We start from the raw sequence: 24587 nt of genomic DNA on the forward strand, positions 1-24587 counted from the left end.
TGGGGAAGGGCAGGTGGAGTGTCAGGGAACCCAGAGAGGTGAAGTTTACAGCAATCAAACTATGAAAGAAGATTGCCCTGGACACAAGCTTTAGCTACAGGGACAGAGAGAAAAGGCTGAATTTTAGAAATATGTTAGCAGGATTTGGACATAGCCTAGATGTGCAGGGCAAAGAAGAAGAAAGTCAAGAAGAATCTAACTTTACAGACCTGAGTGAGATGAAGGATGGTGGGATGTCTAACAAAGAGTGGGGGAATGGAAATGGTTTCAGAGGAAAGTCCTGGAGCTCACTTTTGTCAGGGTTAAAGTTAAGTTCAAACTGAACTCTTGTTCTTTTTCCACTAGTGATGGTAGCCCATGTGTTCACAACTTAATTTAAAACAGATCATACTTAGAAGGTCAAAACCACTGATCACGCAGAAGAAACAATGATAAAAGAACACGAATATTCTTTCCTTTGAAAAAGAGTGATATACTATATTGGAGTAGAATTCACATGGCCACTTCCCTATCTACACATGTGGCCCATATTTAAGCTGCTTTTCAAACTCAGATTCAATGGATTTTGTCTTTGATAGTTAGCCTTGATAAGCATTTTAAAATATCTTTTTAGCAATTAACCCAAGAGAACAGGTCAATTGTATAGTGCAGAATGGCCTCATGAAGTGATCTTAAACTTTCACACAAATTCTATAAATCATTCCTATTACAAAGTAAACAAGTGAAATCAGAAAACACAACATAAAAGACACTTCCCCAGAATAAAAATTATTGAGAATTTGCTAGAGCAAAAGGGCATATAAAGGAAGAAACCAAAGATATCAATGTGCCAATTCTAATGTTCTCCTATATTCTTTCAGAATCCAGTTCCATATCCACGTGTGTACATGTATTTTGTACTACTTGTCATAATGGAGTCTTCACTCTCCATAGGGCTTCAAAATTCAAAACAAAATAGTTGCCCCAAGAAGTCCAAAGTCTAGCCAGAGCTCTAAAAAGCAAATTCAGGACTCACTTTCTGCATTTCTTCCTCAACCAGGGTAAACACAAGTATCATTTCTTGAAAAATGGCAGAACAAAAACAAAAAATCAGGATTGATTTCCTCATTTCCTCAGCAGATTCACTGGGTTTTATTATTCCCAATGACCTTTCAATATATTAATTATTTATGAGTCCAGTTCTGTGACCAGGAGTATCTGTTGGGCTGAACTACTGTTCTTTCTGGCATGAATCATTAGAGCTGTGAAAAAAGTAATTAAGCCACATGGGTGTGCAAAATCCATCAGATTTGGAAGCCATTTTCTAAAGAGAAATGTCTGTCTTTATACCTTCACTTTTCTCTGGAATAACAATTTAAATGCGTAGAGATTGTTCACTCTTGGTTTATTCTCCAGTTCTTTGATTTTATGTTCAGGGAAATTTATTATCTACAATGCTGCAGAAAGATTCCAAAACATGCACTCAGATCTCTCTTTACGACAGCATTATTAAATTCCCTTCACACACATTTTTAAATAAGAAAAATATAATTACTGTTTTAGTCAGTCATTATTATAAAGTGCTGGGTAAACAGATTTTGCAATATGATTGCTACACAATTTCTGACACTTCTGCGAGAATGATTTTATTATATGGATAATCTTATATGATTGTATCTGCCAGTTAAAATACATACAGGAAGGTTGAAATGCTTTTTGTTAAAAATAATGGACATACCCCTCCCTGATTTACAGTTTTAATTCAAATCCTTACAATTACTGCTTAAATACAGATATTTTAAGGTTTAATGTAGTTTAACATTCACATTTACAAACTAGATTACTACAAATACAATCATGAGAGTATAATAAAATGCATATTAATATGTTCTTAAACAAAATGGCCCTGCTGCTCCAACATTCATATAGTAACTAGTTATTAATCTTAAAATTAAAGTGTAAAGTATTCCTGAATAATCCCTCTTCACATATAAGAATACTTTTATAGTTAATACTGATCTTGCTCCCTTACAGCTGCCAGAATATTGATATAGCTATTACTTAAGGACTTGCAAAAGAGAATATAAAACCAGCCAGCACAAGCTTTCTATGACAGTGGAAAGCTTTTAAAAGCGTACAGCCAAAAATGGAGTTTTATTTAAAATGCACCTCTACTCAGAAAAGTGACTGTAAAAGATGGCATTGTAAAGTTCTGTCTTTGTCTTCCACTGACTGCCACACCAAAACTACTCAGTTCACAATTAAAAAGGATGTGAAATTCAAGTTGGTTCTTTTGGCTGGCACATAAACAAGCATAAAGACTCTTCCAGTAGAAAGCCCTAGGACCAACAAGGGAGAATCCACAGCAGCCCCTGAAGAACAAACTTATGTTAGTAACAAACAGCATGAATGACTGCACATGAAGAGCTGGTCTAACTGAGTGAGGAGGTGCTATTTTGGTCACTTTTCAAAGTAGGACCACATTGATACAACTGCTTAGAAATGCTTCATCTTTTTTCTTTTCTTTTTTTAAAAAGTATGATTGTAAAAAGAAGAAATAGAAAGTAAAGGAGAAAAGCTTTATGGTTGTGCCTTTAAGAGTACAACTTCGTGAAATTAGCTTAAATAGGTATTCTAAAACAATTTTTAAAAAGACAAGGTGACCTTGAGTCAAAGTATTCTTTCAAACAATTTTGGGCAGAAAGTCTAGATTTCCAGAATGCATTATTTAAAAACAGGTGACTCCAAGTTATTTTTAAGTACTATGACGCTATGCACTTTAATAGAATTTCTGTATAACTAACTGCTGTTTATCCAGTTAACTTGGGACATTAAAATAAAACATTATGTATTGTTTCAAAAATCAATTAATTTTTATTTTAAAAGTGAAAACTGATCCATGATGCCAATATTTACCTTGTCAATATGCCATGAAAACAGAATATAGTTAAATGATTATAATGAATTTCTCCATCTAGAAACTTTTCTAAGAACTTGATTTCTATGGTTAGGCGTTAGCATGGCTATATGTAGAGAATAAAATGTTTTTGTTAGTGAAAAATGGAAATGTTTCATGTAAACACTTATCAGCAACCTTATCTTTCAACTTAAAATAGCATTACAGTTAAAGGAAACAATTGTGAAATCAAAGTAACTGTAAAAGATTCTCAGCTGAGCCTGATGTTTCCATAGGTAGCTGAGCAACATTTATAGGACTCCATTTGCCGTGGCAAGACAGGATTATGAGCAATGCACAGCACATGTATGCTCTCGGATGTGAAGGAACAGAACAGGAAAATGCAGACTGAAATTCTCCTAAGCATAGTAGCAAGCTTAATGCAGCATTTTACGGCTTTAAGAGATTCAGAAATGTACCGCAATGCAGTTAGCTACTGTTGAGACAAACTGGACCTGGTTTAAATAAAGAATCAGAGGACTGGAAGAGACATCGAGAAGTCATCTAGTTCAGTCCCCTGCACTCATGCCAGGACTAAGCCCTGGCTGGGATGATGTAGTTGTTGTTGGTCCTGCTTTGAGTAGGGGGTTAGACTAGATGATCTCCTGAGGTCTCTTCCAGCCCTAATCTTCCAGGATTCTAAGTATTATCTAGACCATCCTGACAGGTGTTTGTCTAACCTGCTATTAAAAATTTCTGACGATGGAGATTCCACAACCTCTCTAGGCAATTTATTCCAGTGCTTAACCACCATGACAGTTAGAAAGTTTTTCCTAATGTCCATCCTAAACCACCCTTGCTGCAATTGAAGCCCATTGCTTCTTGTCCTATCCTCAGAGGTTAAAGAGAATTTTTCTTCCTCCTCCTTGTAACAACCTTTTATGGTTTGAAAACTTATGTCTCCTCTCAGTCTTCTCTTCACCAGAGTAAACGCAATTTTTCAATCTTTCTTCGTAGGTTATATTTTCTAGACTTTTAATCATTTTTGTTGCTCTTCTCTGGACTTTCTTGAATGTGATGCCCAGAACTGGACACAATACTCTAGTTGAGACCTAATGAGCGTGAAGTAGAGCAGAAGAATTACTTCTCGTGTCTTACTCACAACATTCCTGCTAATACATCCCAAAATGATATTTGCTTTTTTTTTTTTTTTTTTTTTTGGTAAGTGTTATACTGTTGACTCATATTTAGCTTGTGAACCACTATGACCCCCAGATTCCTTTCCACCATTTTCCTTCCTAGGCAGTCTTTTCCCATTTTGTCTGTGTGCAACTGATTGTTCCTTCTTAAGTGGAATACTTTGCATTTATCCTTATTGAATTTCACCCTACTTACTTCAGACCGTTTCTTCAGTTTGTCCAGATCATTTTGAATTTGAATTCTATCCTCCAAAGCACTTGCAACCCCTCCCAGCTTGGTATCATCCTCAAACTTTATAAGTGTACTCTCTATGCCATTATCTAAATCACTGATGAAGATATTGAACAGAACCGGACCGAGAACTGATCCCTGTGGGACCCCACTTGACGATCTACAGCAAAGCTGGAGCAGAGTAGTTCTGACGCACCTTCACTGGCAGCAAGAAGAAACTGAGGGTGGGGGGAACACACAGATCCCCTTATACTGCGCCAGGCAGGTGCCACTCCAGGGGTTGCGGGGGGCGCTCCCCCCCCTACGGGTACTGCTAGGGAAAAACTTCTGGCACCGGTGCACGTGGAAAGCACGCACACCTATTGTGGAATACACATGAGCAATCACTTGAAGAAGAACCACTGATACATCCTCTCTGGGAACAGTTTACCAACCAGTTATGCATCCACTTTGTAGCTCCATCTAGGTTGTATTTCCCTAGTTTGTTTATGAGTAAATCATGAGACACAGTATCAAAAGCCTTACTAAAGTCAAGATATACCACAGCTACTGCTTCCCCACTATCCACAAGGCTTGTTACCCTGTCAAAGAAAGCTATCAGGTTAGTTTGACACAATTTGTTCTTGACAAATCCATGTTGACTGTTACTTATCACCTTATTATCTACTAGGTGTTTGCAAACTGATTGCTTAATTATTTGCTCCATTATCTTTCCAGGTACTGAAGTTAAGCTGACTGGTCTGTAATTCCCTGGGTTGTCCTTATTTTCCTTTTTATGGATTGGTACTATATTTGCCCTTTTCCAGTCCTCTGGAATCTCTCCCATCTTCCGTGACTTTTTGAAGATAATCCTTAATGGCTCAGATATCTCCTCAGTCAACTCCTCGAGTATTCTAGGATCTGGCCCTGGTGACCTGAAGACATCTAACTTGTCTAAGTAATTTTTAATTTGTTCTTTCCCTGTTTTAGCCTTTGATCCTACCTCATTTTCACTAGCATTCACTATGTTAGACATCCAATTGCTACTAACCTTTTTGGTGCTGACTGAAACAAAAAAAAGTTATTTAGTATTTCTGCCAGTTCCACATTTTCTGTTATTGTTCCCTCCCCGCCTCCACTGAGTAACAGGCCTACTCTGTTCTTGGTCTTCCTCTTGCTTCTAATGTATTTGTAGAATGTTTACTTGTTACCTTTTATGTCTCCAGCTAGTTTAATCTCATTTTGTGCTTGGCCTTTCTAATTTTGTCCCTACATACTTGTGTTGTCTGTTTATATTCATCCTTTATAATTTGACCTAATTTCCACTTTTTGTAGGACTCTTTTTTGAGTTTCAGATCATTGACGATCTCCTGGTTAAGCCAGGGTGGTCTTTTGCCATACTTCCTATCTTTCCTATGCAGTGAGATAGTTTGCTCTTGTGCTCTTAATAATGTCTCTTTGAAAAACTGCCAATTCTCTTGAACTGTTTTCCCCCTTAGACTTGCTTCCCATATGATCTTACCTACCAACTTCCTGAGTTTGCTGCAGTCTGCCTTCTAGAACAGCCTCTCCCCTAGTAGCTTTCTCCACCTTCTGAAATAAAAAATTGTCTCCAATACATTCCAAGAGAACAAGACAACCCAGGAGAAATATGTAAGTCAAAGACAACAATACCCCATTTGAACCAGCCTAATAATTTCAGAGTCAATACTTCATATTGTTTGCAAGAGTCCCTGTTTAGGCTTAAGGTTACTGCCTACTCATTGCTATGCCATAAACAAATGCAATAATTCCAAAACGCTTAGAACTGATATCACATTCCTGTATGAATACAAGATACTGCTGTGATGCATTTAACAGCATTATGAAATTTTCCAATACCTACAGAACATAAGTAGTTTATTTTATCCAGAGAGGGTAAATGGTTTATATAAATACTATTTTTAATTCCTCCTCACCATTGTTACAGATTTACATTTTCTAAGGTTCAAGGCTTTCTAACCTTTGAAATATTTGGTATTAAATAGCATCTTTTAAAAAAACAACTTTTTTTCTGATAGAACAAAATTTAATTATTTAGGGAAGATTACCTCAGTTACCAACTCTCTCTCCAATGAATAAGTGGAGGGTAATTTTGAGGGATTTAAGGCAGGAAAAAAGTTTTGAATACATGCAAGAGACACATGGAACACCTGCTGGAAGAGATCAGCAAGAGAGAAAAATGTCATTATTCTGTTTAGTGATCAAGAAACTTTGATATACTGTAACATTAAAAACATTTTCTGGATCATATCAAGATCCTCAACAGAATTTTTGTTGTGTTCTGCACTCCGGTATCAGCTGGGGTGTTAAGAATATTACCCTGCTAGGAATAATCTTGCCTTTTTGAAACTACTTGTTTGGAAAAGAGCATATTTTCTTCCATTCAAGCTCTTCTCTGAAAAATTAAGCCAAATGAATTAAGAAATTAGGACAATCTATTTAAGTGTGACTTTTCTTTCCTTTACATTTGTCAAAGTAGCCTTGCATCTCTACAGAAATACACTTTGCATCATACAACTGGTCATTCAGTCTATCACTCACTGGAATCCTGACATTTGCATCAATGCATGCATGAGGATTTAAGAACTGAATGTTACAAGCAAAGGCTACCATACGATGTTTAATAATACCTTTTCCCTGCACAATTAATGTGCTTAATTTTTTTATTTGTTCTTTTCCTGTCAAGGGAATTCACTAATATTGCTCTAAAAATTAAAGTAATATTTGAGTAACAAAACTGCATTGAGTATTTGGATGCTGAAACATTGCTGGCTGATAAACTCACTTTCCAAAAGTCTTTTTACTTGCCATTTCAACATCAAGCATTTCAGAGAGAGTGTAGAAAGAATACCATACAGTATTAATACTAGAGGAGTATAGGAAAGAGATATCTCAGGAAGTTGTGGGGAGTACTATTATAACTACAGGAGTCCAGATATTCTATGAAATACAAATTCTGAGTAGTAGAAGACCATGCAGTAAGTCCTAAATGGTCAAAAATCCCTAGTCATAAGAATACAAAAATACCAGTGTGGAGGAGGGGGGATACTATTGGCCTCTATATCATAATAGTAACAGTGTGTGCAGTGTTGAGAGAGACTGTGATGTACTGAAAACTATGTTAAAATTATAAGATATCAGCTTAAATTCTCAGGGTATTTCCTGGTCCTAGCTTGTAGGCTAGAGGGCTCTGTAGGGAAGCATGTCATCTGGGTCTTTTAGAAGCAGTCAATCTGCGAAGAGCCAGCTTATAGCTAGGTGGGGTGAGTTTTGCTTCTCTGCCTTAGAGAGCAGCCTGCTTTGTCTCTCTGTTTTTGGTTCTTGTGTATTGAAGTTCTAGATTGTAAGAAATAAAGTAGTTTTTTCCATTACAACTCTGAAGAAAGAATATTTTATGTTTTTAGCTAACTTCTCTGTATGTCAGATCACTGAAGCCATAAAATTAAACTAAAACAGCAACAGATGACTTCAGTTACCCAAGTAGTAATGGGGTACTGAGCTGGAGGCTAAAGCAAACTTCAATAATTTATGCAATTACTTGGGAGTAATTGGTTCTGGAGAGCACAAACACATAAAAGATTACTACTGACTACCTCTGAGTAGCATAGGGGATTTGTTCAAGAAATAACCCTGATAGCTGAGCAAGTAACAGTGACAATTATACTGGGCTAAAGCTGATGAACTGGAGGTTTGTAGACATAACTGGTTAGAAGACGAATTACAATAAGACTTCAAAGAAATCAATGATTTTGGAAGGGGGGGGAAGGAGAGGAAAGAAAAAAGCACAGACAGTTTGGTGGACAAGAAGGAAAAAAAATTAAAGACACCGATTGTAAAGGAAAGTGAGATGGATCCTTGGGTCATGTTTCAAATGGTGAGATGGCATGAAAAGCACAAAACTAACATAGGAAAAACAAGTAGAATGAGATGATTAGGAACAATAGGGAGAAAAGGAAGAAGCGAGAGCCACGTGAGACCTGAAAACAGAAGTACAGTGGATGTCAATATCTGTCCCAATGAGAGCTGAAAACGTGTGTATGTATGTATATCCCTCATGGTGGACAGCCACATAGATATATATTATCAGATGACAGCTCTTGCCCATGCTGCAGGCATAAGTTAAGAACTAAAACTCATAGCTGGAGACCAGACCAGTTCACCTGTATTTTAGTTTTGCTGAAAATAGGTATTAGTCTTATAAGAGTGTATTTAGTGTTTAGACTCTATGAAATGCTGGTAAGTTGCTGCATGCATTATTGTCACTTGTCATGTCTGTATTCCATGCTATAAGAAAATATATAAGTTTTGCTTTATAACTTTGAAGATGTTTGCTCTGAATTTGAGAGCTCAGGCATGAGAATTGTCCCCCCCGGTCCATCCAGAAGGACTATGAAAATAAGATGGGCCATCAAGGAACATCGCATACAAAGGATAGGTTAACAGCCCCATCACACTTTGGAAATGCTACATGTAAGCATTTACGTGTGGACTTGGAAGCTGAATGAAGAAAATTAAAACAAAGTCACAGGAAGATTCTCCTTCTCTCTCTTCGCTGTTTGAACTCAGACAGGGCCAGAAACTTTAGACTGATGCAGAGATCCCCAGGGGTTACTTCTGGGTCTGTCCTGACAGACACTTAGAATTGACTGATCACTACAACTCTGTCACACTTAAGATTTAGATCAGGGGTCTCAAACTCAAATGACCATGAGGGCCACATGAGGACCAGTACATTGGCCCAAGGGCCGCATCACAGACTCCTCCGTCCCCGCTGCCCCGGCCTCGCCCCCACTCCACCCCTTCCATGAGGCCCTGCCCCTGCCCCACCTCTTCCCACCCCTTCCCTGCCCCCACTCCAACCCCTTCTCTGAAAGGAACCTTCCAGTTCTAAATAACTACAGACAAGAGAACAATTTCACTTATCACTGGATTTTCAGTGTAAAGAAAAACTAATACAAATCTAATTAATTTTTGGGGACTGGTATAGCGGAAGTATATCAGAAAATGTTAGTGGTAGGAAAAATTCTGTTTCTATTCATTTAAAAACATCATCATCTCAATCTGGGCTACTGGGACTAAAACAGTGCCCTAAGTCCCAGGTAAGACAGTTACATGACAACTGTTTGAGGTACACTTCCCCGATAAGAAATTTAAGCAGACAATGACCCAACTAATAATATTTAACAAAATACACAAAAAGCTGTGTATACTTTTGAGCTGTAGCTCACGAAAGCTTATGCTCAAATAAATTTGTTAGTCTCTAAGGTGCCACAAGTACTCCTTTTCTTCTTGCGAATACAGATTAACATGGCTGCTACTCTGAAACCTAACAAAATACAGACGTCTATGTTGCTGCCTTACACATGGGCTATATCAAGGCACTTCTTAAAAACATATTCAGCTGAAATAGAATTATTTTTAACTGAAGAGGTACATGTATTTCTAGCTTGCTTATAAAACATCCCAGAGAGCTGAAACAATCCATATAAACATCAACATTGCGGAAGCCTTATGTAAAAAATTATTTTCAGAAGTAACAAATTTAAACCGTAAAACAGAGTAAGTAGGAGAAACCTTATCAAAATACCCACATATGACAGAATATGACCAGAAACACAAGAGATTTACACGTGTCAGGGGAAGATCATGACTATATTACAGGGGTTCCCAAACTGTGGGTCGGGATCCCACAGTGGGTTGCGACCCTGTTTTAATGGGGTCGCCAGGGCCCAAGGGCTTCATCCCTGAGTGGTGGCGCTCAGGTTCTCTCTTTTCTTTGCAGAACCAATACTGAAACTTTCTTCTTATGATTGCCTGCCAGGCTTTCTGAATAATATTGTTGCAGGTTTCTCCATTTTCATTTATTTCAAAATGCATTTTTATTTCCTTTCTTATAACAGATAAAGTTCCTGTTATTTAAGCAATAAGTTATTCATCCTCCAAGATCTCTGCCTAACTTTCAGTTAAATCACAGAGCACAGTAGAGACTGGAGCATGGTGAACTGAACTTCCCTATGATACTTACCTCCTTTGTAAAACACTAAGATCTCTGGATAATATTGATAATAATACATAGTTCTTATATATTATTACAACAGTTTCTAACAGGGTGGATTTAAGAGCAGAGGAAATTATTATGTGATCAAGCCATCTGTTTAACTGGCGAGCATGAGAAAAACAGATAGTCTTTGGAGGGTAATCAAAGTTCCTTCCAAGTCTCAGGAATGCACAGCTCCTATGGCTTATTCTTTATATGTTGAGATCTATATGCTTCTTGTTTTCCCGCTCCCTCAGGACCACATTTGACTCTTTAGATTTTCATTTTGTAAATTTCCAACTTGTCTAATTTGAGTTCTACATAATTTTCTCCCTTTTCTATTTATTTAATTTTTTTAACCATGTCTGGGACTGTTTTTGTATGTTAACTTGAGATTGCTTTCATTTTGGTGACTCTTTCTGCTAGTTCTTCTACAGAAGATTCAAGATCATTAATTGCTGCCAAAACTTCGCCTTTCATGTATTTCAGCTCAGAAACAATCTTCTTGATGTCAAATTTTGTGGAAGAGGCAAGCTTGGTTTTATTTTGTTTTTTCATTAGGTTTACAGGCTGATTGCTCTGATTCAAATTCAGAGTTGGAGACAAACAACTCCAAGCTCAATAATTCATAAAAGTTTGTGACCACTAATACAAAATAAGTATACCTTGTTCTTTATTTTCACTTGTTCCATTTTGAAATGTTTTCTTTTCAATTTTTGTTAACTGCTTTAACAAACAAAAGTAGCTTAGGTCTTTTGAGGACTCATAAGAAAGGAATTATCTGAATCATTTTATATTAACCAAAAATAGAATAACTATTCCATTAAATCCCTAAGTAAAACAGAAAGGATAAAGAAAGCCTTAAAAATAATCTCCCATTTGATCCACCCATTTACCATATCAGTATATTTTTCCAAAAATCAAAGATTTAGTTTTTCATCTGTTTCTTTATATTTTTCTGTTTTTCATTAGCCAGAATTGTTGGCTAATGAAAATGACTGTTTACTGGAATCTGAAAAAAGGCTTTAAACATGAAGAACTAAAGTACTATCATGTAATTTTTTGGAACAAATAAGCAATATATTATCTGCATAGCATGCTGAATATGTTTCACTGTGGGTCTAAACTGGAGACCACTGTCCTACAGAAATTAACTCTCCTTAAATGGATTATTTAGGAAAGCAGAGAATTAGTAATAAAAAAAGTTCTGATTCAAAAGTGAGTAACCAAATGTTTACATTAAGTTATTCTTATCTTCATATTGGATGAGTCCAAACCCTTATTATAAAACAAATTATCTTGATAACTGAGCTACAGTCTCCCTCAACAAGTGCCTAGAACCATATGATCACTGTTTGAGTACCAGTGAGTTTATATGGATACAGGAGAGGTGAAAATATTCTTAATTCTATTCCATGGAGTATGACAGATGCTGAAATTTAGGGCAAGTTACTGAAATACAAGCTATACATTGACTATACTACCTTTACAATTCTGGAAAACTTGAGGTAGTGGTATAATTTTTTCATCTGAATTTGTGCTTTGTCACAACATTAATCAGTATATGGAAAAACAGGAAGAGACATGGAGTTTTTAAAACAGATCACTAGTTTCACAGGACTGTAGTAAATCCAAATTTAGTAGCATTGCTAAAAAACACAGCATTTCTAAAATGTTGCTCTCTAATTCAGACAGACTGAGTGCAGAGTGAAACAATAGTAGGATCTAACCATTTTTAAAACTGTGCTAAAGAATACTGAGTAGTACATAAAGAATAATAGCAATACCATCAAGAACTATTTGGAATTTTTAGGCAATACACTGCAAGTCCTCTTATGCCTTTTTCCATACACAAATACTAAAGTCTACTTTGAGAACCTGTGTTTCATTATGATTATACTATCCCGGTAATTTCAGTAAGTAGCATGTATTTCCCATCAGATAAAACTGAAATGCAATGTGTAATGAGTGGTATGTATTTTAATTTCTTACCTTGTCAATCATTTTACGTGCTTCCATTTCCTCAGAATTGGGATTTTCCAACTCAATAGTGTAAGTACCTTTGTCACTTTGGTCATCATCATTCTCCTTTTCAGTAGCAGCAGAAACAAGTTGGCTTTTTAATTTTTTGTCCATCTCCTGGTTTTGGCTTGGTCTATGCCCAAGACTTCCTGAACTTCTTAACAATGCAGTTTGTAAGAAAGGTAATGCAACTGAGGGTTCTTCTGATTTTTGTTTTAATAGTTTTGCATGAACACCATGTACTACCCTACTAGTCTGCAAAGGCAAAGAAACCCCTTTGATGTCTCCAGAAGTACCTTTCACTTTCTCAGCTCTCACATGAGGTGTTGAAGAAGGAATTTCTGAGCAAAGAGCTCCCACATTCTGAGAAAAGGAATAAGATCGTCTCTTTCGAGGATGGTCTTCATCAAAAAACTCAATCATAAAGGCAGTCTGACTTATAGCAGCCTGCTCTTCATGCTTTTCTGTAGTATGGGCTTTCTGGTATGACTTTTTCTGTTCCATATGTTGATGTCTTATATGCTCATCAAGTGTTGCTCGCTTATTGTAATGCCTGCGTGCACCAGCATTTTCTGAATCGCTCTGTGTCCCATCATCATGTTTATTCCCTTCAAACAAAACAAAAAGGAAATATATTACTACAAAGTAAAAATGCCACATGGACAGAAGCTGGCAAATTAAAATGTACATAGAAATTATACTTGTTTTTCTGTTGGTAACCCAATGTCCTTCAGTAACAGGCTCTGCAGACTTCCTACAGCTATAACTAACACATTCAACTTGCTACCAGTCAAATAATGAAGTCTTTTACAAGCTGATCAGTGACACAGATGCATTTGACTTGCCTTTTTCTAATCTGTAAATACTTAATCAATGGTTTACAGAACCAGATAATATTATACCAGCTGTACCAGATCTTGGTCTCATTTCATCAACAAGTCACCCAGTCAAATTGCCTTCCTTTATGCAGTCAGCTAATTACACATGACTCCTGCACCAGAATACAAAACTTGACGCTGAAAAAGCTCCGGGAAGTGTTAAGGGGATGCAGAATATAGTTACGTAATAATTCACTGTTATTGGGAAACACCTGTTGAGAACTTCGGATTTGAAACATTATTTACAAATATTTTCAGAATAGCTTTCCATCTAGTTAATCACTGTAGTTTCCAGAAAAGGGTATTTAGTTAGCATCAGCACTAATCCTTTATCATTCTCTCACACAAGTACAATGAATTTTCCGACCAGTCTCTCCTGCCATCATGTGCTAAAGAGCCAGCAGCATGTAAAATGGGGATATTACTTACTTGCTTTTGTAAAGCACTTTGAGATCTATGGCTAAAGATCACCGTGTGCGAACTTATTATTATATAAAAGACATTTAAGTGAAAGGAACTACATAGCAACTGAAATTTTAAAAGCCAAATTTATTACAAAGCAGTCTTCTGTGAAATGAAACTATAGAAACACTGTAGAATATGTCGCTATTCTCTCTCTTTAAATTATCTGGATTTTCTTTTTTTAGCCATAAGGTGTTTTTTTAAGTAATTTCTTTTTGTGCGGATGTCAAACAATGCATGTTGTCAGTCAGTAAAATGTTGATTTTTCCTCTGGGTCTTCCAGAGTGTTTAGATTGTCATTTAGATTGGAAGCTCTGCTAGTTAGTAACAGTTTTGATATGTCTTTTGTATAGCATCAAACACACTGTTAGTGCTAAACAAATTAAAATAATCATAATTATTGGAAAACTAATATAGTAATTATAAAATTTAAATTTTAAATTCAGCGATTTGCTATTTTGTATGCTACAAAGATTATGAAGTGTTCATTTTTTGTTTCCTTTACCAGACACAGAAGTATCAGCTAGATAATAATATGAAACAGTCATCCAGCTGGCTGTGATGATAATGTTACATGAAAATAGAAGTTCATTTTCCACAGTTAATTTGGAATTTCTGGTACTCTGTTTAACCAAAATGGGAGCATTGAAGAGGTAATGTAACAAAGAAAATAGAATAACTACAGAATTTATCTAGCAATCAGACATCATCTAGAGCAGGGGTGGGCAAACTATGGCCCGTGGGTCAGATCTGGCTCGTCAGGGCTTTGGATTCGGCCTGTAGGATTGCCAACCGCTTGGCGCCACGGGGCTAAGGCAGGCTCCCTGCTTTCCCTGGCCCCGTGGCAATCCAGGAAGCAGCCGGCACCACGTCCCTGCGGCCCCTGGGAAAGGGGGCGGGGGCAAAGGGCGCCACACGCTGCCCTCGCCTACAGGCACTGCCCCCCGCAGCTCCCATTGGCCGGGAACTGTGGGGGGCAGTGCCTGCAGGCGGGGGTGGTGCCTGCAGGCGAGGGCAGTGCGCGGAGCCTTCTGCCCCCTTCCCGCCTTCCTCTAAGGGCTGCAGGGATGTGCTGCCGGCTGTTTCTGGGAGCGGTGCAGGGCCAGGGAAGGCAGGGAGCCTGCATTAGCCCCGCTGCATGCCGCTGCCACCCCAGAGCCACTCAAGGTAAGTGGTCCCGGGCCAGAGCTTGCACCCCAAACCCCTCCTGCACCACACACCCAACCCCCTGCCCTGAGCCCCCTGCTGCACCCTTGTCTGCACTCCAACCCCTGCCCTGAGCCCCCTCCTACACCCCGCACCCCAACCCTCTGCCCCAGCCCTACATTCATGGCCCTGCATACAATTTCCCCACCCAGATGTGGCCCTCGGTCCAAAAAGTTTGCCCACCCGTGATCTAGATTCTTTGCTCTTTCCTTTGTTAGAGGATGAAAATACAAAATAGCTACTTAAAAAAAAATTGGGATTACCAAGTAGGGATGTGGAAGAAGCTCAGAACCGTGGTAATATTCCATGATTCATACTAATATAATATTCATATACTGTGACAGGGTCGGTCAGGATAGCTATAGGAGAGTAATAGAAGGCAGATATATAAGCCCCAGGCTAAGTAGGTCCCTTTTCCCCGGGTAAGGTAACGGGGAAGGTTCCAGAACAATCAAGAACCTTCTGGAGACAATTAAGACAGGCTGATTAGAACACCTGCAGCCAATCAAGAAGCTGCTAGAATCAATTAAGGCAGGCTAATCAGGGCGCCTGGGTTTTAAAAAGGAGCTCACTTCAGTTTGTGGTGTGCGTGTGAGGAGCTGGGAGCAAGAGGAGCGGAGAGCGAGAACGTGGACTGTTGGAGGACTGAGGTGTACAAGCATTATCAGACACCAGGAGGAAGGTCCTATGGTGAGGATAAAGAAGGTGTTAGAAGGAGGCCATGGAGAAGTAGCCCAAGGAGTTGTAGCTGTCATACAGCTATTCCAGGAGGCACTCTAGACAGCTGCATTCCACAGGGCCCTGGGCTGGAATCCGGAGTAGAGGGTGGGTCTGGGTTCCCCCCAAATTCCTCCCAACTCCTGGTCAGACACAGGAGTCGTCCACCTGGACTGTGAATTCAGAAAAACAGTCAAGCTGAGGGCTGCCGTGAAGCTCCAAGGTGAGCAAATCCGCCAATAAGCGCAAGACCCACCAAGGTAGCGCAGGAACTTTGTCACAATACATATTTATACACAGTAGGTTTAAAAGATGGGCTTTTGCACTAGAACTTAATGAGACAAAAAACCTTTAAAGATTTGACATATTAGATTTTCTGTTTGCTGTTATCTCTAATATTAACAATAGGATAAAAGTGTACTTCTACATAGCTTGTTCTTATTATTGCAGTGGTTATAATCTTCACATCACAACCTATTATGATAACTAACTTAGACAGAAAGAACTCTGAAGGAGCCATCTTTTTATTATGTGTTTGCACAGTGCCTAGAACCGGGGGCCCTGGTCTAAAACTAGGGACCCTACGTGCTACCACAATATAGCAATAGTAATACTGTCGTGAAATGTATAGGTCACAATTTTTTGCACCATGATTTCATTGCAGGTTTAGCTAGGAATAGAAGACAGACAGGGAGAAGTTACCAACATGTTAAAAAGCTTCACTACAATGCTCAGAGTCAAGCTTTCAGAGTGGTTGTAGGTATTCCCTCATGAAGGGGGGAAGTGCAAGAGACCACCTGTGACACAGTAGGTCACACAGTGCATTATCCAGAACAAATTCCTGCAGTACAACATATATTTTCAATTGAAAGAACTGTAAATGTGTGTTTGTAACAAACTTCTTCAAGTTTCTGCTGCCATAAAAGGGAAGTAAGTCTTGCATGCATATGCCTGCCCAGGCAATAGTTCTTCCCATTTTTCACAGTAACATGTCTGATAGTATAAAGAATTTTTAAGAGTCCAGTACACTCCAATGTCATGAACAGCAAAGCAGTAACTGTGATATTATGCACTAAAAACACTGAACTAATACTAAGCTATTATTTCACGAATAGCATGGTGATATTGCTGTTTCTAAGACTTGTATGGAAAAGCCAGCTTTCAAAGAAAACTTTTGATCAGTAAGAGACAAAGAACATTTACTCAATCCCAATTGACTGAGCAGAACAGTATATTTAGGTTACAAAGCTAAGAAATAAGAATTGCACTGTTAAGCTTTCAGGGTTTTTTAAAAGTACATATTTAGTAGACTTCTAAATATTTGTCATCGTTTTCTTTCTGAAAAATTTGAATGTCAGTGGAATATTCATGAGCAAATAATCATAACAGAATTTTTCATTAATTCTGCTTAATGAAATCCCCACATATATTTTACTCCTTTGAAAAGCTATTACCCACCGCTAAATTCATTTTCATTTGAAATGTCATTGGATCTGTAGTCTGCAATAAATCAACTGGAACTTTGGTTAACAAAAATATTTTACTGATGTATTACAAAACATTTTGGTTTATATCAGAGTATGGACTTAAAGTTGAATCCAGAGTCCCAAATCAGTATGTTAAATAGAGTATCTGTGTATTCTGCAAATCTAGCCATTAATGTGCATCTTCTTTAGCTCTCATGAATGTGATTATAGCAAAAGGATTTTTTTATGTATCCAACAGAATGTTTGCTGTTGAAAGAACTACAGAAACATGTGTTAAGTCACAAGTTTTGATTATCAAGAGCGATTCAACTTTTGTAAACAAATGAATGTATAGTCTTATAAATTGTGTAACATTACCCAAGATGTTTTTTCCTTCAAAGAGCAAGCTTTTGGAAGATATGAAGCCTTCAACTGTATAATAACGTAACACAACTCCAGTCAGTATACTTACTGTAGGATCATTTAAATTAACTGTTTTACTTTTTTAAGACTCCATCCTGCAAAGAAATTTGCTACCACACTCTCCTGTACAGATGCAACAATGACTTCAACTGGACTCCACAAGACTGCAGGGGTCCACCCATGACCTCTATGAAAGACTGAAGCCTTAGGAAATAAATATAGCTGAAATTATTCACTTTACCTTTCAGCCTCTTCAAGTACACTGGAACATCACTCTTAATACTTTTGGAATCCTCCTCTGTTGCTTCCCATATCATTCTAGGGGGATTGTTCTGTGCTAGCCAGTCAGCTACTTTGCTCTCAGCAGCCATCATCACAGTTTGAAGCCCAGGTAAGTCCTGTCCACTAGGAGAAGACTTCTTTGGCTTGTGGCGCTGATCTGATGTGAATTTTGTCACATGATCTTTGATAGTTACTTTTCCTGGAGTGGTGTCATCAAATTCAATGGTAAATGAAGCATGTCCTGCACCTGCTGCATGTGAGGTTTGGGTGTCTTTTGTTGGGATTTCATGAATAGTGCTCTCTGCTATTTGTGAAGGTTGATGGAATTCTTTTGTAGGAATTTCAAAGTAACTTGGCTCCCTACAGAAAGGATAAAGTTCTTCTTCATTTGCAGCTGAAGATTTCTCCTCAACTTGCTTGACATCTGTGCTGCATCCTATTAAGAAAAATAAAAAATAGATTTCACAATACTGGGGAACTTCGGGGTCTTCAAGGAATTTCAGAATTCCTATAAAGGCCACTGGAGTAATTCCTGGAAAACAGCACAAGCCCATGCAGAAGACTGAACAATGTACTTCTGGAACTGTAAGTTATTTTTGCTATTTGAAAAATGTCACTGAAGAGGGGACAGCCATGACTGTAAGCATGTCAAGCTGGCAGAAAGTTCTCTTAGAATTTGTCAAAGAAAATTTGCAATCCAACAGATTTGTGGATGATGGAAGGAGATTCATATTAATAGCAACATAGAAAATAGTTCGAAAAATCATAAGAGCTAATATTTTGAAAAATAATATTGCTATTCAGAGCTACCTGGAAATCATCAAAAAGCAACTGACTGGACTTATGGAACAAGTGTCCTGAATTGGATGGGGCTGATATGACTTCATTTCCTAAGCTATACAGTCAGTATAATTTTTCATAGCAAGACTGTTCGGAAAAATAATTCAAATATGAATGCAAGATAAAAATGAGTTCCCATGTGAAAGTTAAAACAAAGAACAAGAACAGGCATTTGAGACTGTTTTATAACACAAACATGTTCTACATTTTTACAAAAGGTGAATTATAAACTAAATTCCTAATGATACGTGCCCCTATTTCATTGAATACAATTTATAAAGCACAGGAACAGCAGACTAAAAACTACAGTGGCAAAAAGAATTCAGGAATTAAATAAATTTCATGCTTTTGAATGGAGCAAAGAAAACAGGAGAAGTGGGGGAGTGGGATGGGAAAAGTGTGTCCCACTGCACATCCTGAATTAATGTTAAATTAAAGCTTTCATGTGGCTGCTAGCAAAGCGATTTTAGGAAACTAGCCTTTACATGCATTTGGCAAAAGAAATATTCATCTAGAAGTTAATCGCAGCAAGCCAGACTCCAAACAATATAATTCAAATGGTTCTCACACTTTTTACATGATTCATATTAAGATTTGTAGAAAAGGATTTTAGGACACAAAGAGAAGTATTAAAAATCTATTAATATGTTCATCATGTGGCTGAAAATAGACAAATTGTATCCACCTAAGATAGTTAAATCTGTACCTGAAATCTGTTATTTAGCCAGTAAGGTAGCAATGTAAATAAAGAAATGTACAAATGAATTATAAATATTTCCTGTTATTCTTCAGGAAAGATTTGCTTTTTTGACAAGTATTGATTGATTTTATGTATCATGTGTCTTTACAAAAAGATCAAAAAGATGATGAAACCACAGAAAACAGGATGGGTTAATTTGATCCTGATAATATGGACTACTTTGAGAGTAACACAGTGGTTGGAAAAGTTCAAGAATGAACGGTACTAAGGAGGGATGAGAGGATTAATGTACATCCTCCCCTTATTCTCATGCTTCAAATCTTACAGAATAAGATCTCTTAAAACAATTTGTATGCCTTGTACTAAGTTACTTTCTTTATTTATATTATTATTAAAATGTTTCTGCAATAAAACATTTTTGTACCTATTTTAAAAGTACAATCTAGATCAGATCAAAAGTAAAATTCTTCTCTTGACTTTCATATCAAGACACCATCTCTTGTATAAAGTGAGGTCTTTAAATAGCCTGAAAAAAACATATTGGAATACATAAAATGTGATCTGAACACTTTAAGACTGGGAGTCAATCTAGTTCAAACCTAAATTATGACAAAGAATGAATTTATCTCAAATAATTTAGGTAAAGAAAAAGGTATGCTGAGTAATTTTTAAAAAAATTATAATTTCCCCATACAAGCCAACGAGTGATTTCTCATAAAACAGGTAAGAATTTATTTTAAAAGTAAGCACAAAACCAATTTAACGAAATATATTAGCTAAAAAATAGGAACTTTTTTCAAACTACAGCTTTTGCAATCTTGTGTACGGTGAGATTTTTCAATGATTAAGAAGCACAAGAAACAAAATGTAATATAGTTTTAATCTTCTATGTTCCACTGTAGTATAAGCAAAAACAAAAAAGACCCAAGTTTCATGTTGATGCAGATCTCCTTTCGGGGAATGCTCTAACTATGTTATCTTTTAAAATTAAATTACTGGTATTATATTAGATTTGTAGAGATTAAAATGAATAAGAGTCTGTAAAATAGCCTCACCTTTGCCTTCATAATACCATAAAGTAATCCGCACTGCCCAAGCAATCTGTGCATCAGGAAAATGTATGTAGAACTGAAACATAACTACATAAACACTTAACACTGAAGTGGTTCATCACAACAATTTCTGAGCTAAATAGGAATTACAAAAATGTATTTGTGAATGGATTATAAATTATCATTTTGGTGGAGTGGGTTGGGGAGAGGACAGCACCAAGCTGGTGTGGGGAGTGCAGGAATAGTCAGAGGAAGGAAGCAATGTCCTGGTCTTGCAACAGAGGAGCACAAGGAAAAATGCAGTTGGTGCTTAGCGCTGGAGAGCAAAGCGAATGAGGCTGGATGGTGGGAGAAGTCAAGGCTGACGTCACATGAACTGCATGCGCAGGGAGCCTGGATGGGGAAAGAGCCTATCTTGGGAAGTAGAGCTTGAAGATTTGTGAGAGGGCAAGGAAGGTTGTGAGCAGTGGTGTGGGATGGGGGAAGCAGGAGTTGAGAGTAAGTTTCTCGGTAGCAGGGGGCAGAGGATAAAGGGGTGTATAGGGAGATGAAGATCTTCCACCCTGCACAGTTCCTGAGCTAGGAAACTGAACCAGGTGCAGGTTCTGGGAGGCAAACAGGGAAGCAAATAGCGTTGCAATTGCCACAGGGATATTGTGTGATTGGAAATAGAATCATAAGAGTTGGAAGCAGAGGTAGTCTGAGTGATCATGATTGGGCAGGAAGGCTATCCATGAGACACTGGCGTCACGGAGTGGTGGTGTTCACTATAAAAGAGTTTGAAGAACACCTGGCCTAATACATTATCTTATCTGAAAATATATGGATTCAGAAAATTATTTTACTGGAATGAACTCACAACTTGGGTAAAAAAAACCCAGCAAAACTCACTTTGTATCCTCACTGGCACCACGTTTTACAGCTATGTTGGTTTTTTATTTTGTTTTTTTGCACACACGCAAATAATTATGGGGCCCTAAAATTCCATTTGTCCTGCAGGACAAGAATGTATGTATATGTACTCATGGTTATTCAATGGAATTCGTCTGTTGGCCTGCAAGATTGGAGATTTTTTAAGGCACTTGTACTGCACTTCTGAAAAACACGTAACAGTTTTAAGAAACTATTTCCACAATATTCAGGTTATTTATTATTCAAAAATTCTCTTCTGTACTTCGCATGGTGTGATTTTATATATTTTCCACTTTAACGACACAAAAAATGACCTGACGTTGCACAGATTTTTCAAACGAGCACTTCAGCAAAAGTTGAACAAAGAAAAAGATCTGCAGTTACTGTCCTTTCTTCTATTTTAGCAGACTAGTTTGTGATTATTTTGTCCAGTAGCAAGACTATAAATAAACTGATAGCTTTTCCATGTTCTCTTTTAAATGACAAAGTCACTCCATCAATCCAGATGCTAATGTTAGAGACAGATAAACCTAAAAGCATGAATTGGAGATCAGAACGACAGATTTACATGCCAGTAAAATAATGCAAAATTCTTGAAAAGTCTTGTTAGCCACTATTTGAAAAGAAATGTAACACAATTTTTCAGAGACAGAAGCTAAGACGTGCCAATATTAGTACCTAGTGGAATCCCATTCTTCTCATCTCTTATCCTGTTTTTCCCCTTTCTGATTCTTTTCCAGACTATTGCTTTTTCTTTCATACTTCCTCTCTCTTTTCCTTTATTGGCCCTTTTGCTTTTCATAGTTCACAATTTTCTAGTGACTTTACTTTATGTCCTATATTTCCCATCAGGTCCAGAAAAATCTAAATAATAATTTATCACTATTAAATACAAATATTTCCCCACATTTTTATGTTATAGCAACTTGTCTTTTAGCAAATGTGTGAAGTTGCTCTCTAAACATTTGTTTTTATCTTTTGTATGTCACTTTTCACAAGTAGTAAGTTGACTAAAAATTACAAAAAGAGGATTAGAAGCTATCTTTCGTTGTCTAAATATTTTAAAAGGTCCCTGATCTACAAAGTTCAGAATGCCTCCTGTGACATGCTGTGCACGTTCACTTCCATAGCCTTGCATAGGCTGACATAAGCGTTACTCACACTTATTCTAGGTCCCTGTACCTCAAAGTATTTAAACATGCACTTAAGTGTTTTGCTGAATTGAGGCCTTACTGTTTAATTTTAAGGATCACCTGGATCTCTTTTTAATTTATCTTTCAGAGATTTAATATTCTAGTGTTGCCCTAGAATGGCAGTTTTTTGTTACCTGCAAAGAAACTTTACATATTAAAAATACTTCAAAGTTACCCACTGTTGGAATTCAGAACTACTTAGGTCCCTATCTTATAAAGTACTGTATGAAGAACTTAGATAATGTTCTCCTCAAAGCTTTAAACTGAATTTAAAAATTTAAGTTTTTGGTCCACTATTCCTATACATTTAGATTTAGAAATTCAGATTAGGAGAATTAGTGATGCCGAATTCTACAGCAATTAATGAAACCACAAATACTTTTTTGGGGGGGAGAAGGGGTGAGTGGAGGAAAGGGGTGTGATGAGAAGAGTTAGATCCCAGTATACTTTCCACTAGCAGAGAAAGCTAGAGCAAATGAGTGTACTTTGAACTCAGCTCAAAAGCAGCAGTATTGGGTCATATATGAAGTCATACTGTATACACCATTTCATGGATCTATAGCTCATAAAATTACATCACTATATTTCTCTAACAAAAGCACAAGAATGTGCCTTTTTGGAATCGAGTCCACTGTGTTCTGTTTACTACGAAGATTTTCCATTAGAGTTTCCATTAAGGTTGAAAGACAGTAATACCAAAATAATCTCATTAACTTGAGACTTTAAAGACTAATTTCACATAGCTGGTTTAGCAGCGACAAATCTCCCATATCAAACTCCTCATTAAATCATACTCCATCTATCGTAATGTATACTTTACCTTCTAGTCAACAGAGAAATTTTTTTTTTCAAATTGTTAAAGTCTGATGGAGACTCTTATTTAGATTAATTTATTACAATTTTTGGATTTGTGTTATTGAAACAAAAGTTTGAAGAATTATAAATATAAGAATCTATAATTTACTTGTTCTAGACCAATGGTCCCCAAACTGTGGGGCACACCCATGTGGGGGTGTGTGGAGTAACGTGTGTGTGTGGGCCATGGCAGGGCCTGGGCCAGCCCCCATGAGGGGTGGGGAGGAAATGCCATCCAGCCCCACTCCGCCCACTGCTCCGCTCCGGGCCATGCCCCTGCTCCCAGCACCCGGGCTCAGCTCCCTACTGCGGCTCCTGGGGGACAGGGGCAGACCTGGTAAAGGGGGGGGGGTGCACGAGCAAAAGAGTTTGGTGGCCATTGTTCTAGACAGTCTTGCATTAAGAAGGCTGTTTCAAAGATCTTTTATTCGTTTGTGTTAAATATCTGAGATAGCAATGATTTACCATACAAAAAAAGCAAATTATATGCTACTATCTCAGCTGGTCAGTGCTGGACTACAGGTTAGATCTAAAAAGTTGAAACAACATTCAAGGAGATGTGAAATTTCACAGGAGTTCCAGTTATAATAAATAAAGAATGTTTCCCTCACACATGAATGGTTTTTCCAATTTCTGCCTGAATGTACTTATGCTGTAATGTCGAGACACACAAAAATTATATGTAAGTCTGTTGAAAAGCAACAAAAATAAGTTTTAATGGAAGGATGAAAACTTTAGGGGAAGCAAGCCCAGGAAATTATGCACCAGTGAAGTGGTCCAAAAAAGGCTATGTAATAATTTATTTGGTATTAAAAGTGTGTGAAAATATTTAGTAACTTTGGAACAGTTCTACAGCAAATACTAGTATCACAGGAAAGCAGGTTTTCTGGGGGAGGGAAGCCCACTAAGGTATACCACATAGAACTAAATTGTTTGTCCTGCGCATGTCAGAAGACAGACAGGATCCAAGGGATGTGATTTAATTAGGTCATAACTTTACTAAACTTAACTCATTAACTCAACCTATTCAGCAATAAATTGTACAGTGCAGATCATGGTTCCTTCTTTAATTGTTTCCACCTGGTGGAGGGCTGCCATTAGACCCCCAGCCCTCCAAAGTAGGTTCCCAGCCCGTTGCTGGGACCCCACCTCTCTCCCCTCACATGAGGGTTAAATGTCTGGGGAAAGAGGGTTGGTCTCCTCGCAGAACCACAT

The 24587-nt window shown here is 37.6% G+C and overlaps 1 protein-coding gene across 10 annotated transcripts in view; it reads right to left on the reverse strand.

Moving 5' to 3' along the window:
• Positions 1 to 24587, reverse strand: part of CEP170 (centrosomal protein 170) — a 187167-nt gene that overhangs the window by 76449 nt on the left and 86131 nt on the right. For 9 of the 10 annotated variants that reach the window (XM_075126944.1, XM_075126951.1, XM_075126952.1 and 6 more), the window contains exons 8-9: positions 17780 to 18256; positions 12357 to 12994 (exon numbers count right to left, since the gene is read on the reverse strand). In XM_075126944.1, coding sequence (XP_074983045.1) covers positions 12357 to 12994; positions 17780 to 18256 — 1115 coding nt within the window. The remainder of the gene's footprint in view (positions 1 to 12356; positions 12995 to 17779; positions 18257 to 24587) is intronic. The other variant, XM_075126953.1, reaches the window with a different exon arrangement.

The sequence above is a fragment of the Caretta caretta genome, chromosome 3, assembly GCF_965140235.1.
Source record: "Caretta caretta isolate rCarCar2 chromosome 3, rCarCar1.hap1, whole genome shotgun sequence".
In the NCBI taxonomy this organism is placed as follows: Eukaryota; Metazoa; Chordata; order Testudines; family Cheloniidae; genus Caretta; species Caretta caretta.